The 16698-nt window shown below is 37.3% G+C and overlaps 1 protein-coding gene across 1 annotated transcript in view; it reads left to right on the forward strand.

Moving 5' to 3' along the window:
• Nucleotides 1-16698, forward strand: part of cttnbp2nlb (CTTNBP2 N-terminal like b) — a 28904-nt gene that overhangs the window by 6614 nt on the left and 5592 nt on the right. Inside the window, exons 2-3 of the mRNA XM_048209757.1 lie at nt 2614-2721; nt 14603-14833. Of these exons, the coding sequence (XP_048065714.1) occupies nt 2614-2721; nt 14603-14833 (339 nt within the window). The remainder of the gene's footprint in view (nt 1-2613; nt 2722-14602; nt 14834-16698) is intronic.

Raw genomic sequence — 16698 nt, forward strand, 5'->3', positions numbered from 1 at the left:
GGCTGTGCTTTGTGGCTAACGGCTAATGCTACACTGTTGGAGAGATTTATAAAGAATGAAGTTGTGTTTATGCATTATACAGACTGCAAGTGTTTAAAAAATGAAAATAGCGACGGCTCTTGTCTCCGTGAATACAGTAAGAAACGATGGTAACTTTAACCACATTTAACAGTACATTAGCAACATGCTAACGAAACTTTTAGAAAGACAATTTACAAATATCAGTAAAAATATCATGCTATCATGGATTATGTCAGTTATTATTGCTCCATCTGCCATTTTTCGCTGTTGTTCTTGCTTGATTACCTAGTCTGATGATTCGGCTGTGCACATCCAGACATTAACTGGCTGCCCTTGTCTAATGCCTTTTATAATGTTGGGAACATCATGGGCTGGCATTATGCAAATATTGGGGGCGTACATATTAATGATCCCGACTGTTACGTAACAGTTGGTGTTATGTTGAGATTCGCCTGTTCTTCGGAGGTCGTTTAAACAAATGAGATTTATATAAGAAGGAGGAAACGATGGGGTTTGAGACTCACTGTATGTCTTTTCCATGTACTGAACTCTTGTTATTTAACTATGCCAAGGTAAATTCAATTTTTGCATCAAGGGCACCTTTAAGCAAACAACTGAGTTTCTGTATCCATGGTTTAACGCAAATACAAGGTACGGCCGTATCAAATCAGTGTGTAAGCAGACACACAAACACTCTCTGGCTGGATCACAGACCGCACGAGTCATAAAGATGCATTCCAGATTTAACACACACACACACACACATTCTGGTTCTACAAACTGCCCCCATCCACAGTGTGTTAGTAATGTCTGGATGACATCATTGCCCTGGGGTTATATTAAGTCTAGTCAAGCTGTGTGACTTTCTATTCAATAGAAGGAAAAAATAACATACTTGTTGCGGTCATCCTAGTAACACATTGACTTGTGTTCGGATGAATCAGATCAGGAAATGATCTCATTAGATTGTCTAGAGCACCAGAGAAAGACACCTTTATTGAGAAAACCACCTTTGCTTGAGACTCAGATCTAGGTTGTTGATATTAGGATTGATTGAGAAAGTTCTTGTGATAAGTTTTGAAGCTCTGTCATAAAAATGAAATGTGTGATTTATGCATATATGTGATCAGTAAGCAATCCCTCCTAACATTACTTTATTTCAGATACACATTCAAAAGTTTGAGGTTACTTTTATTCATGAAGGACATATTAAATTGATCAAAAGTGACAGTAAATATAATTATATTTATGAAATAATATAATTGTAATGTTACAAAAAATTCTATGCTCTTCTTTTGAACTTACTTTGCATCAAAGTGTAAAAAAAAATTAAGGAGCACAACTGTTTTCAACATTGATAATAATAGTAATGTAATATTAATAGAGTAATAGCTTTTCCATCGCAGAGATAAATTGCATTTTTAAAATCAAAAAAAAAAATATTCAATTGTATTATTATTTCAAAATATTGCTTTTTTACTGTATTTTTTTATCAAATAAATGCAGCATTGGTGAGCATAGGAGACTTCTTTAAAAAAAAAAAAAAAACTTTAGATCTTACCAATTATTCACGTAACAAATAATTGATGATGGACATTGAATTATTGAAAATTGATGCTAATATCCAGAAGTATGTGGCAAAATTATACATAGCTGTAATGTGGTCGTCAAACCTGGTACTTACTTGCTGTGTAGTTATGAAAATTAATCTACACTCCTGGAACATGAGTCAACCAATCAGAATGAAGCAATCAACAATACCACTGAATTAAGTGACTATGATTATGATGGTGTTCATCTGTGGGTTAGGGGAGTAATTATACAGAATGAACATAATTAGCCAGATATTTTATAAATCAGAGACCGCACAGATTGTGTTCGGGTGTTTGGCGAGCTTCCCTCTATCCTTCTGCTCACATACACTCCATCACGAATTAAAATATAAACCCAGACACAACAAGCCAAACCTTAATGGTTAATGTGAAACCATCCATTACACTACAGCCTAATCCAGATCAGTCCATGTCACTTGCAGTAAACAGAGAAATTATTCAAAAGAGAATTCAAACACACTGATTGTGTGTGTGTGTGTGTGTGTGTGTGTGTGTGTGTGTGTGTGTGTGTGTGTGTGTGTGTGTGTGTGTGTGTGTGTGTGAGTGTGTGTTAATAGACTGAGGGAATCCATTACAGTACAGCAGTTGATCTCGTTCACTGGAGACCTCTGTGCTGATATGCTAATAGCTTCCTGTGTTTTTGTGGTCTGACGGCGAGCCAGACCACAATGCAGAAATGCTGAACAACACTGCTGTGTGTGTCTTAATGTCCATGAATGCCAGACTCACACAAATGTCATTTCAGATCAAGAGTGATTCACTGATGAAATGCATGGAACATTATTCTGTTTCTAGGCCAGAAAAATTGATCTGTGTGTGTGTGTGGTATGATCCTGTTTCATTGGTCTAAGTACAGTTGTGTCATACATGACCTGCAAAAACATTGTGTGTTGAGTTGTATGGCCAGGCCTGGGATCCTCTAAATAAGTGGTTTTGCTTTAGGACTTAGATATTGAATTTGTCTGTTTGTGTGTTTCAGGGCAGCAGGATGAATGTGGAGACTCTCAGTAAAGCTGAACTTCTGATGCTGCTCAGCATTCTGGAAGGAGAACTGGAAGCGCAGGATGTAGTCATACACTCACTCAGGGTAAGAGAACACACTTGGAAGCATGTGGTTGTTTCACCTAGTGTTACCAAATGAAAATGGAAAAAATAACTAGAGAAAAGTATGACAAGACAAATTATGATGTTGGCTTGACAAAGCCTTGTCTGAATGTTTAAAATATTTTTAAAAGGTATAAAATAGACAGACAAAATATCGAAGTCAGAAAGACCAATGAAAACAGAGAGACATGAACTTCAGAACACATTAGACCTCCATTGACACCTAAGAAACCACATTTTTACAATTTTATGCACAAAATGAGCTCATTTCAAATTTGATGCCTGCTACAGGTCTCAAATTAGTTGGGACGGGGACATATTTATCATGGTGTAGCATCTCGTCTTCTTTTCAAAACAGTTTGAAGATGTCTGGGCATCGAGGTAATGAGTTTCTGGAGTTTTGGAATTCGGTCCCATTCTTGCCTGATATAGGTTTCCAGCTGCTGAAGAGTTCATGGTCGTCTTTGACTTATTTTTATCTATAGGTGAAAGATCTGGACTGCAGGCAGGCCAGTTCAGCTCCCAGACTCTTCTACGACGAAGCCATGCTGTTGTAATAGCTGCAGTATGTGGTTTTGCATTGTCCTGCTGAAATACAGCAGGCCTTCCCTGAAATAGACGTTGTCTGGAGGGGAGCATATGTTGCTCTAAAACCTTTATATACCTTTCAGCATTCATAGTGCCTTCCAAAACATGCAAGCTGCCCATACCGTATGCACTTATGCACCCCCATACCATCAGAGATGCTGGCTTTTGAACTGAACACTGATAACACGCTGGTAGGTCTCCCTTTTGTTTAGCCCGGAGAACACAGTGTCCGAAGAATGTCAAATTTGGACTTGTATGACCATAGAACACTTTTCCAATTTGAAACAGTCCATTTTAAATGAGCCTTGGCCCACAGGACACAATGGCGCGTCCGGACAATGTTCACATATGGCTTCCTTTTTGCATGATAGAGCTTTAGTTGGCATCTGCAGATGGCACGGCAGATTGTGTTTACCGACAGTGGTTTCTGGAAGTATTCCTGGGCCCATTTAGTAATGTCATTGACACAATCATGCCGATGAGTGATGCAGTGTCATCTGGGGGCCCGAAAACCACGGGCATCCAATAAAGATCTTCGGCCTTGTCCCTTACGCACAGAGATTTCTCCAGTTTCTCTTAATCTTTTGAAGATTTTATGCACTGTAAATTATGAGATTTGCAAAGACTTTGCAATTTGACGTTGAGGAACATTGTTTTTAAAGTATTCCACAGTCTTTTTACACACTCTTTCACAGCTTTGCCCATCTTTACCTCTGAGAGACTCTGCATCTCTAAGACATCCATTTTATAGCTAATCATGTTAAGCTGGGCACACATTTAACGACTATCTAAAACATTCTAAGACTGTGCTCAACATACAGCGATTGTTTCCTGCGACTTAAAGCAATTTAAATACTTATACATGGAATTTAAACACCGACTGTAATCGCAGACTGAACGCAACTGGCTCTGACTGGACGCGTTTGAACGCGTTCAGTCATAAGTATCAATTTACATTCATAATCGGCCTTACAATCGTTAAGTGTGTGCGCAGCTTTACAGACCTGATATCAATTAACTTAATTAGTTGCCAGATGTTCTCCCAGCTAAATCTTTTCAAAATTTCTTGCTTTTTCAGCCATTTCTTACCCCTGTGCCAACTTTTTTGAGAGCTGTAGCAGGCATCAAATTTGAAATAAGCTCATTTAGTGGATAAAAGTGTACAATTTTTCTAGGCAGCGGCTATTTACACTAAGTGAAAATGGCATATTTTCTTAGCGATAGATGCTATTTACACTAAGTGCAAATAGCTGTAGATGCTATTCACACTAAGTGAAAATAGCAATATATTCTGTTTACACTAAGTGACAATAGCAGCATTTTCTTGGCGATATGCTATTTACACTAAGTGAAAATAGCGATATATTATTTACACCATGTAAAAGTATCAGTTCTTTGCAATAAGAGTAAATAGTAATTAGATGTTATCTATATTTTATATTGTCAGATACTATTTGCATCTCAGTATTTTTGTAAATAAACAGAATGCAATAATATCATAGAGTGTAAATGATTGTATTTATTAAAATTATTGAATGGATACTGCCTTATTGGGAGAATAAAAACCCTCCCTACACCTTCTCTAACCCTACCCAATAAACACTTTTAATATTACTAAACATTCTTTTACAGTTTATTTCCACTTTTAGAACATTATTTTAATTTTTATAGAAAATAAATGCAAGCTCGGCAAAAGACGGATTCGAACCCGTGTCTATCGCGTTAAAAGCCAGATCCGCAAACCTTACTCCATACTCGCTTCTCAGCTCTGTGTATAGATTTGTGTTATATAACAGGTTATATGTTATGATCAGTGTTTGTTGTGGACTGGTGGTCAGGAACCACAGGAAGTATGTCAGAGGGGGTTCTCAGGAAAGGCAGAACAATGGCAGGCAGTGCTATTCCTGTAAAACACACGCACACTCACAGAATGTCAAGCTCCAAAATGACAAAGTACCATAAAAGTATCATACAGCCTATGTCCATATAATGAAATCTGATGTGTTTTTAAGATGGCTTAAGTTAAAAATAGTTTTATCTTGTTTAACTTTAGATTATTAGGACTTATAAATTGCAAAATGACAATATACCTAAAAATACAAAATTAGAGGTAATTATTTCATATTTGATGTTCATTCATTAACTACTGAACTGTTAAGAATTGTCATGTTTTTAATGACTAATTAAAGTAATTGAAATATTACAGATATATTTTACATAAAACATGAACTATAAATAAACATTTTTATATAAAAATATTAAAATAAATAACTAAAAATGTAATCATGAAGGTGTCTTTTGTACAACCCGAATTCTGGAAATGTTGCGACGTTTTTTAAAATTTGAATAAAATGAAAACTAGAAGACTTTCAAATCACATGAGCCAATATTTTATTCACAATAGAACATAGATAACATAACAAATGTTTAAACTGAGAAATTGTACACTTTTATCCACTAAATGAGCTAATTTCAAATTTGATGCCTGCTACAGGTCTCAAAAAAGTTGGCACGGGGGCAACAAATGGCTGAAAAAGCAAGAAATTTTGAAAAGATTCAGCTGGGAGAACATCTAGCAACTAATTAAGTTAATTGATATCAGGTCTGTAACATGATTAGCTATAAAAGGGAAGTCTTAGAGAGGCAGAGTCTCTCAGAAGTAAAGATGAGCAGAGGCTCTCCAATCTGTAAAAGAGTGTGTAAAAAGATTGTGGAATACTTTAAAAACAATGTTCCTCGACATCAAATTGTAAAGGCTTTGCAAATCTCATCATCTACAGTGCATAACATCATCAAAAGATTAAGAGAAACTGGAGAAATCTCCACACCAACACACCAAGGCGACGCAGATGAACTAGTGGCGATGAAAGCAGACTGTGGGGTTGGCTCACGTCGGCAGCTTCTGTGTCCAAAGTTGCCTTGACACACCAAACCGACGCTAGACAGCCGATGGCCAAGTAGCACGTCAGTTCTGTGCCTGCGTGAGATGAAATGCCTTTCCGAACCAGCAGGTGGCAGTAGCTGAACAGCCAATCAGAATGATCAGATGGCCCAACGGACCGTCAAGCTCCAACGTGATTCAACATTTCGAATCGGCTGAAAAAAAGCCGATAAGGACAAACTTTAGCCGACTGTGCGGAACACTCTGAGAAAACTTAGTCGGCCGACCGACGAACAAAAATTGCCCGATGGCCGACCGTCGGCTTGGTGTTCGTGCCTTTAGGTACAAGGCAGAAGACCTTTATTGGATGCCCGTGGTCTTCCGGCCCTCAGACGACACTGCATCACTCATCGGCATGACTGTGTCAATCATCAGCTCTACCATGCAAAAAGGAAGCCATATGTGAACATAGAACAGAAGCGCCGTCGTGTCCTGTGGGCCAAGGCTCATTTAAAATGGACTGTTTCAAAGTGGAAAAGTGTTCTTTGGTCAGACAAGTCCAGATTTGACATTCTTGTTGGAAATCACGGATGCCGTGTCCTCCGGGCTAAAGAGGAGGGAGACCTGCCAGCGTGTTATCAGCGTTCAGTTCAAAAGCCAGCATCTCTGATGGTATGGGGGTGCATAAGTGCATACGGTATGGGCAGCTTGCATGTTTTGGAAGGCACTATGAATGCTGAAAGGTATATAAAGGTTTTAGAGCAACATATGCTCCCCTCCAGACGACGTCTCTTTCAGGGAAGGCCTTGTGTATTTCAGCAGAACAATGCAAAACCACATACTGCTGCTATTACAACAGCATGGCTTCATCATAGAAGAGTCTGGGAGCTGAATTGGCCTGCATGCAGTCCAGATCTTTCACCTATAGAGAAAAATAAGTCAAAGACGACCATGAACTCTTCAGCAGCTGGAAACCTATATCAGGCAAGTATGGGACCAAATTCCAACACCAAAACTCCAGAAACTCATAACCTCGATGCCCAGACGTCTTCAAACTGTTTTAAAAAGTAGACGAGATGCTACACCATGGTAAACATGCCCCCGTCCCAACTAATTTGAGACCTGTAGCAGGCATCAAATTTGAAATGAGCTCATTTTGTGCATGAAATTGTAAAATTTCTCAGTTTAAACATGTGTTATGTTATCTATGTTCTATTGTGAATAAAATATAGGTTCATGTGATTTGAAAGTCGATATATTTAATTACAGTCGATATATTTAACTATATATCGAACATATATTTTCATTTTATTCAAATTTATAAAACGTCCCAACATTTCCAGAATTTGGGTTGTAACATATTATAACATAATTATAACATTATTCAGTTTTTCAGAGCCTGCTTGTGCATACTGTATGTTTTATAATGACACACTGACCTTACAGTGAATAAAAAATGGAACTTCTTGACACCTAAACTGAGCAGCCCTAAATAAGTGTTCGCACAGAGCCCAGATTTCTCTATTATTACTCAATCTTTCATTTCATTTTATGCTTTGATAAGCACGCAAATTAAATCAGCTGTGCTCAATTGAGTCCTCAAAACTAAAACAAATGTAGTTAATTTTGGTGTGTACTCAAACTGACACACAACAGAAGCCCACAGTGTTCCCTCTGGATATATATAGTATGTGTGTTTTATTAGGCCTGTAATTATTGTGTCTGATGCTTTAGTTAAAGAGTTAACTCAGTGTTAATAACAGAGAACAGCAGCTTCTCATGAGCTCAGGGGTGTGTGTGGGAAAGATGGAAACATGAGACGAGGGGCTCTGGTGTCTCACTGTGACCTGCTGATCAACTGCTGACTGTTTGCACTGCTGTCTGAGATTCGTTTTTGACTTTGAAAACAACACAGAGAGAAGCTTAACTCATCTGAAAGTGAGTCGCTATGTAATGTGTGCGCGTTCACATTACATAGTTTTATAAAGCACACACGTATTTGTATTTTGCAAGGTAACTGTTTTTCACAAACATCTTATATATGCGAATTGGCTTTGTTTACACTGCACACAAATCTGATTTGGTTTTCAAATTCAATCTTTTGGTCATTTCGCAAACGATCCACTTACAGTCTCATCTGAAACCATTTGTTCAGACAACAGCCAGGTTTCCATATGTGTGTTTTCTGGATATCGCATAAAAATACTGTACGGATACACAAATATGTGAATACAATTTCTAAAATGTGCATGAAAAACTTGAATGCTTGTTTGAAGTTTGATCAGAAGACGTGCACATAAACTACAAAGAAAATACAATTTTGGGGTTACAAGTTTTTTATGTTTTTGAAAGAATGTTTTGAAAGATACGTAATATAAACATGAAATATTATTCTATTTTAATATATTTTAAAATGTAATGTATTCCTGTGATGGAAAAGTTGAAATTTCAGCATCATTACTTTAGTCTTCAGTGTCACATGACATGATCTTTCAGAAATCATTCTAATATGCTGATTTGGTCCTCAAGAACCATTTCTTATCATTATAAATGTCGAAAACAGTTGTGCTGCTTAATATTTTTGTGGATACTTTTTCAAGGATTCTTTGATGAATAAAAAGTTCAAAATAACATTTTTTTTGTAATAGAAATATTTTTTTACTCTCACTTTTGATCAATTTAATGCATACTTGCTAAAAAAGTATTAATATCTTAAAAAAAAAACTTTTAAATGGTAGTTTAAATATAGTACTTGGTTAGAAACAGAGATTGTATAGTCACTATCTGGTGCATCTGCCTTGGTTGCTGATATCTAAAACCCGTTGACGCATTTACTATTCATTACATTGTGAGAATGTCAGATTTCAAACAACACATGGATGTGGTTTAAAATGGGTACATTAAACATCACATTTCATCCCTTTTTTGCTGTTTAGACTATAAATAACTAAGCAGATTTGAGGTGGATTTTTGAAATCAGATTTTTACTTCCTGTCTGAACAAAGCCTTGGTGTGTAAGATGTTTGTTTCTCTCTCTCTTTAGGCTTAGGCCTCTTTTACTGCTCAGCCGTAGGCAAGATGCTAAGTGTGTGTGTGTGTGTGTGTGTGTGTGTGTGTGTGTGTGTGTCTTCAGCTTCATTTGACTTGCTTCCTGGCCAGTAAAGGCTTTATTCACAGAGGGAACCATGAGAGGCCCTTGGGGCTCTTGAGTCTTTGATCATCAATGTTGCGTTGTGTGCGTGTCACTTCAGTGCTCTCAGAAACTCCTGTATGTCCTGGCAGTGGTGAAGCAGTGCATGCTGGGAGAGGAGTATCAATCACTTTAAATGTTCTGAAAGCCTCCAGATCAGCTGCATTTTTCCAGAAACAGCAGTGCACTTTTTGCTCCTCCTTTTGAGTTACTTTCCCATGGCTCATTCTGATGTAATAGAGGAGCCAATATCCCGAGGGCTGGCGGTTAAAATGGGAAACCAGCCGTTAAAATGACTCACTCGCCGTTTCATCATCTAAGCCTTATAAAGAAAGATCAGGTCTGTTCACAGGTCTCTGAAAGGGGAATTTCATGAATAGGGCATTCCATGTTAAAATCACAATCCAAACAGACTAAACAAGCCAGTTTATTTTGTCCTAATAGGGAGGATGTCAAACCCCCGTGCTTTACCTTATAAATGTGTCATTTACACACATACACTCACAGAGAAAACCAATGGGGTTCTTCACTGTTCTGCACCGCCTGGAGTGTGTGTCTTTGTGTTGATTAGAGGGGTGCTGGATTCCTTCGGTGTGAACTTCCTTCCAGGAAGTCTCCTGATTCCTCTCTGTCTCCGATGGTAAGCGCCTCAGATCAGCAAGAGCTTGATTAAAAACAGCGACAGCACAAGCAGCATCCTGCTCTGTCCTGCACATTCAATACTAATCTCACAGAAACACACACACACACACAGAGTAAAATAATATTTTTAGTCAGTAAATTACTGTAAAAAATAAATAAAATAACGAATCATGTTGCATTGTGGGATCCCACTGTGAGGGAATACCCATAAGCCCCTGCTCTTAAATAATGTAATTAATTATGCTTGGATGAGCACTGGGACTTAGCTCTAAGTAACAACAATTTATATAATCCTTTCAAAATCTTTAGCTTTTTCTAATGTTGTTGAAATTGTTTTATTACTTTGATTTTAATGCACTATGAGTTAAAGTTGGCATGAAATGGAAATTGTGATAGTCCTTTCTTCTCTATTTTCGTGTATATCTGAGTAAAATGGCTTCTCGGACAAGAAAAAATGTAGGGCGGAGCCACGGGACTTGATTTTGTCAATTAGGAATTGATTGGATGGTTGTGGTTTGCCATTGCTGTGATGTCATGTGAGTGACAGGTTGTCCCGCCCTCGCGCCAGTAAATGCATCATCAGAGAAGAGATGAGATGTCGCTGACAAGAGGAAGGGGAAGTTATTTTGTTTTAAGAATATGAGGGCACATGAATTTTAAAAAATAAGGGCACACAGAGATAAATATAATAAATACTGTAATATTCCATAAAAATAAGAATTGTCAATTTTGACTTCATTGTCACTTTAAAGTTGAACTTATCTTTAGAAGAAACCTGCTATTCTACTCTCTATTCTACTCTGTTTTTGTTTGTTTTTACCAATAACCCTTGCTATTTCACTAAATAGTCATATTTTAGCTATTGAAGAACTACTGCCTACTGAGTTGGGATAGAAATTTTTGGAACCTTTATGATCCTGCAGCATCAAGTTCTGCTATATCAAGTTCTTAAAGGGTTAGTTCACCCAAAAATGAAAATAATGTAATTTATTACTCACCCTCATGCCGTTCCACACCCGTAAGACCTTCGTTCATCTTCGGAACACAAATTAAGATATTTTTGTTGAAATCTGATGGCTCAGTGAAGCCTGCATAGCCAGCAATGACACTTCCTCTCTCAAGATCCATTAATGTACTAAACATATTTAAATCGGTTCATGTGAGTACAGTGGTTCAATATTAATATTATAAAGTGACGAGAATATTTTTGGTGCACTAAAAAAAACAACTTATATAGTGATGGCCGATTTCAAAACACTGCTTCAGGAAGCTTCGGAGCATTATGAATCTTTTGTGTCGAATCATGATTCGGATCGCGTGTCAAACCGCCAACCTGCTGAAATCACGTGACACCGCTCCGAACCGCTGATTCGACACAAAAGATTCATAACGCTCCGAAGCTTCCTGAAGCAGTGTTTTGAAATCGGCCATCACTATATAAGTCGTTATTTTGTTTTGTTTTTGGCGCACCAAAAATATTCTCGTCGCTTTATAATATTAATATTGAACCACTGTACTCACATGAACTGATTTAGTACATTAATGGATCTTGAGAAAGGAAGTGTCATTGCTGGCTATGGAGGCCTCACGGAGCCATCGGATTTCAACAAAAATATCTTAATTTGAAGATTAACGAAGCTCTTGTGTGTGGAACGGCATGAGGTTGAGTAATAAATGACATTATTTTCACTTTTGGGTGAACTAACCCTTTAAAACCGTAATTACCTGCAGAGCTATTATGGTATAGGCTAATTCTGTAAGTATAGCAACTATGCCACTAATTTACAGTAAATGGCTGCACAGAGAAAGCAGTGAAATGAGTAACTAATGTACAAACAAAATGTCTTGAGACTGAAATGGCTAAATATAGAAGCTGGATTTCTTGTGGGAAAAGCAGTTGCTAGTGTGTGTAGTGCTGTGTGTCCCGGTAGACTATTATTGTTTGTGTGGGTGTTTATCTGGTCTGCCGTGTTAGATCTGAAGAGAGACAAAGCGACTGAAAGGATTGTGGATTTTCTTTTAATATATTTTTAAAATGTAATTTATTCCTGTGGTGGCAAAGCTGCCATCATTACTCCAGTATTCAGTGTCACATGGTACTTTAGAAATCATTTTAATATGTTGCTGCTCAAGAATAATTTCTTATTATTATCATAATTGAAAACAGTTGTGCTACTTAATATTTTTGTGGAAAACCATGACACATTTTTTTCAGAATTCTTTAAAGGTGCTAAAGAGGATGTTTTGTTTTATACATTTTTGCAATATTACTTGAAACTGTCTTTACTAACTGATAAAAGACTATTTATTAGGTGCACTGAAAGTAATAATATTAATATACATCATCTGTGCACGAGGTAGGGCCTTAAAAACACCAGCCAATTGTTTACGCGATCGTCACGTAAACTATTGGCCCTCTGGCTTGTCAATCACTGCCATGACGTTCCTTGTGAGAGACGAGTGCGGCTGCGCGCTCCAGTAACTTTCCACACTCCACAGGCGCCGCATGCAATGTTTTTGTCAGGAGACAGGAATAACAACTGCAGATTATGAGTTACCTGCGGTGAGTCCGACATAATGAATCCACTAACACGACACAGCGAATGCCGGTGGTAAACACTCGTGTTCCAATACTCGTGCACGAGTTTTGGGAGGCGTTCCCTCGAAATGAGCTGTGAAGGAGGGGGGTTGTTCTTAGGCATGCGCTCATTTCAAAAACTCACTAACAGTCTTTGGTTTCTCAGTCGACGAAAAAATCCTCTTTAGCACCTTTAAGTTCAATAAAACAACATTTATTTGAAAAATAAATATTTTGTAACATTATGAATGTATTTACTGTCACTTTTGATCATTGTTATAAATAATGATAGAGACCTCAGACTTTTGAATAGCAGTATATCAAAATGTATGTTGCCAGGACAATGCCTGTGGTTGCTAAGGTGTGGTTCCTTACTCTTTTACTCACGTCAAAAGATTCTATCATGTAATCTCCTTCATTGTTTGTTTGTCTACAATATTTTTCACTCAATTTATCGTCCACCGTGCAATATTGAAGGCCTAATCACTTAAAAAAGTAGCAGCACATTAATTCAACTCAGCAAGCTGCAAATAGTGCTGGATGAGTTTAATAATTGGTGTATTACAGATTTGTTCAAATCTACAACCCACAGTATGAGTGATAGTAATAGTGATGTTTGCCTTTCCGCTGTCTCATCTGTTTCCTTCAGTTGTCTCTCTCTCTCTCTCTCTGATCTCTGTATAAGGTCGCTCAGAGGCCAGCAGGGCCACAGATTGAGGCCTCCAGGGCTGGAAATGAACTGTAATTTACTGTAATGATGTAGAGTAGTAAGCGGCGCTGCTTAAGGCTGAAGTTAAACAAATAAATTATCCGACCTGGTGGTCTGAGACACACTTAACACACTTACACAGAGTATGAATTTCTGCTCAACACAGTGACAGAAAGTGTTAACAACAGCCTGTATTTTAATTGTTATTGTGGTTATTGATGTTCACACCCAGTAAACACCACACCCTCTGTGATTCTCTGTGTTATTAAAAGACTTTGAGTCCTAGACTGAATGATCAGCAGATAATAACCAGCAAACGGCAGAAGCTGAGGTCTCTTGAAGTCTGGTTGGTTAATATGACTCTCTTTCCCACATGCATTGTGATCTAGCAGATAACAGTCTACATTTTTTTGTTTGTGTTGGTGTGTTTAAGAAAGACACAAAGGTGTGCTCAAGAAAATTCCAATTATGTATGTGTAATGTACTGTACACGTTAGCCTGATGAGTTGATTTTTTTGCCACTATTTCACAGTAACATATTACATATTAGATATATTAGAGATGTTTTAATAATCAGGATTGACCAAAATTGCATATTAATTTGTACATTTGCATTTAATGGTCATTTCCTTTGTTTAAGGTGACCTTTGCCGTCATCAAGTGATCATATAAAGTTAAAGTCAGCATGAGACCCTATCTATTTTCTATATGCATGTTATTGATCTTATGTATATATATAGAGTAGAATACAGCAGGATGCACCATGTGTGTTGCTCAGAACATAAACACGTCTATTCCAGTCCTTCATTCTGTGTTTGTGTGTGTATGTCTCCCATCTGCCGATCTATTTAGCAAGACCACCCCATCCCTCCTAAATTAGTTACACTGCCCCCCGTTCCAGCCCTCACACAAGCGCACACATGCACAATGAGTAGTGAACAACACCCCCTACAGCTGGGCCTTTTGTGCTGTGAGCCCCCCCCTCCATCCCATCAGCCCAGGGGAGGTTTAACACCTGCCTGCAGAGGAGGGGTCAGGGCTGTGATTATATTTTGGGAAAATAGATCTGATAGTGACCAGCTGTATTTGTATCATGGTGTGTTTAGAAATCCTGCTCTCTCTTTCTGTCTCTCAAAAAACCACATAGATTATATGCAAACATAATGAAAGATATTTATCAGTCATCTTATGAACTTGCAGTGTTTCAACTCATCAAGACACCTCAGTGAAAACTAGATACTTATTACTTTCTGTTTATCTTTGAACTTTATTTCAGGCACAACAGAGAGATTCATTTGTTCAGGAGCGATATGGACAGTATGACCTCCGTGACCCCTTCGTAGCGCTGCTGAGGGACAGCGAGCTGTCGCAGGCTCAGGATGATGGAGGGCAGAGTCCCGTGTGTCTGAACCCGCTGGGCGTGTTGAAGCTAGTGATGGCCCACTGCACCAATATGAAGGAGAAAATGATGAAACAGCTCGCCGCTGCAGAGAGGAGACATCGACGGGTGAGAGACAAAAAGAGTCTTGAGCTGCATACCTAGGCTGTATATTTTGGCTCCTAACGTAAAGGCTGTTCTAGCTTAACAGCATGCTAGTGCTAAATCAGCTGTAGGCGTTAAAACTGTAGTGAGGAGTGTCGTTTATGTCACTTCAGTTAGTCACTTTGGAGGTTACACAATTGTTAGGAGGCTGGGTTTGAAGGTAGCTGCCCATATAGACAGCAGACTAGCTCACAAGTTCTTGGAACGGAGCTTGAGTGCATGTATTGTATGCCTACCCTGAACCTGGACTGGTTTGTTCAGTTCTTTGAAACGTTTAATTATTTTATAAACATTGTATGAAAGATTAATCCAAAATTAAACACAACTATTATCACTGTTATGTGCATTGGGTGGTGACTTATTTTAAAGGGTTCAGATCTCTGAATAAAAGGGTTTGATCCTTTGAAACACAAACCAATTTCAATCAAACATTCTTTATTTTCTCTATATGTATACTAACTAACAAGAAATGCATAATGTAAGGTTCAACCAATAATGGAAAAAAAAACAAAAACTTTTCCACAAAAGAAAGTAGGGATGTACTGAAATGAAAATTCTGGGCTGAAACCAAACATTCTGAATGCACTTGGCTGAAAATGCACTTGAAACTGAAAATGCTTAAAAAAAAATATTTATTTCTAATTTTAAATCAGCTTTTTTGGTATAATTGTATCAATATTAGACTTTTTAATGAAATTCAATAATTTAATAATACTGAATTTAAAAAATATGACACGGCAGGACGGGGCAGGGCAGGGTGGGCGGGGCAACATATATTTTCAGCTCAAATTATCAGCCAGAAATGCCATAGGCGATAATATTGCATCATTATTTACTCATTATTTACAGTGTGAGTAAATAATATTGTGTCCTCAGATAAATTATTGGCTGAAATTTCCGTGCATCCCTAAAAAAGTAAGTCATACAGGTTTGGCAGTGTGAGTAAATAATGACACAATATAAATTTCTATCCCTCAAACAAAAAAGATATTGTTTTGACAAGAACACATGATCATTTTCACAATTACTGTGACTCAAATTAACATCATTAACTATGAAAGTAATATTCTTACTGTAATTATTAATAATTACAGTTTTTTCCAGTTGCTAACAAGCATTGTTCAATACTGAAACCATATTTTCAAAACTCTTCACACAGTCAGCGAAACAGAAGTCAATGCAGACCAAACTGTGAACCATTTTTCATTGCTTTCAGACAAAATGCATTCAGTGACCACACTTTTCAAAATTCAGGAACTCTTTTCCCATTCGTACTCCACAACATGCAAAATACTATGCATTTTCAACACATTTTTCTAATGCTAACACACTGCATTCAAAATGATTAAAAACACATTCAAAACAGAATGATGGCAAATTCCAAGCATTTATGCAGTCATTATTTTAAAATATTCTCAATTTTTAGCCAAAAATTAAAAAATAATCATTACAAGCTAATTGCAATTTTAGCTGAAATTCCACCCACTCCAATGCAAGAGAGAGAGCAGACTAGAACCATCACTGTAATTTACTGTAATGAACAACTACACACGTTGTTACAGTAATGTGTAGAATGTATTTTATTTATTCTTTTTTTATTATCATTGCAACCCTGGAGTTTTTTCCCTCTTTTTTCACCTTTTGGTTATAATTTTCAAGTACTATATTCATATAAAAAAATGAAATTGATTAATTTCTGATTCATTCGTGTAACAAATGCTTTCAATAAAGTGAAATTGTGTTACAGTATTCTATATGAAGAACTGATTTATGTGGAAAATCACTGAAACTTTAAATAAGAAAAGTTCATCAATTATGTAATGCTTCCT

Source organism: Megalobrama amblycephala, linkage group LG12 (genome assembly GCF_018812025.1).
Source record: "Megalobrama amblycephala isolate DHTTF-2021 linkage group LG12, ASM1881202v1, whole genome shotgun sequence".
Taxonomy (NCBI): domain Eukaryota; kingdom Metazoa; phylum Chordata; class Actinopteri; order Cypriniformes; family Xenocyprididae; genus Megalobrama; species Megalobrama amblycephala.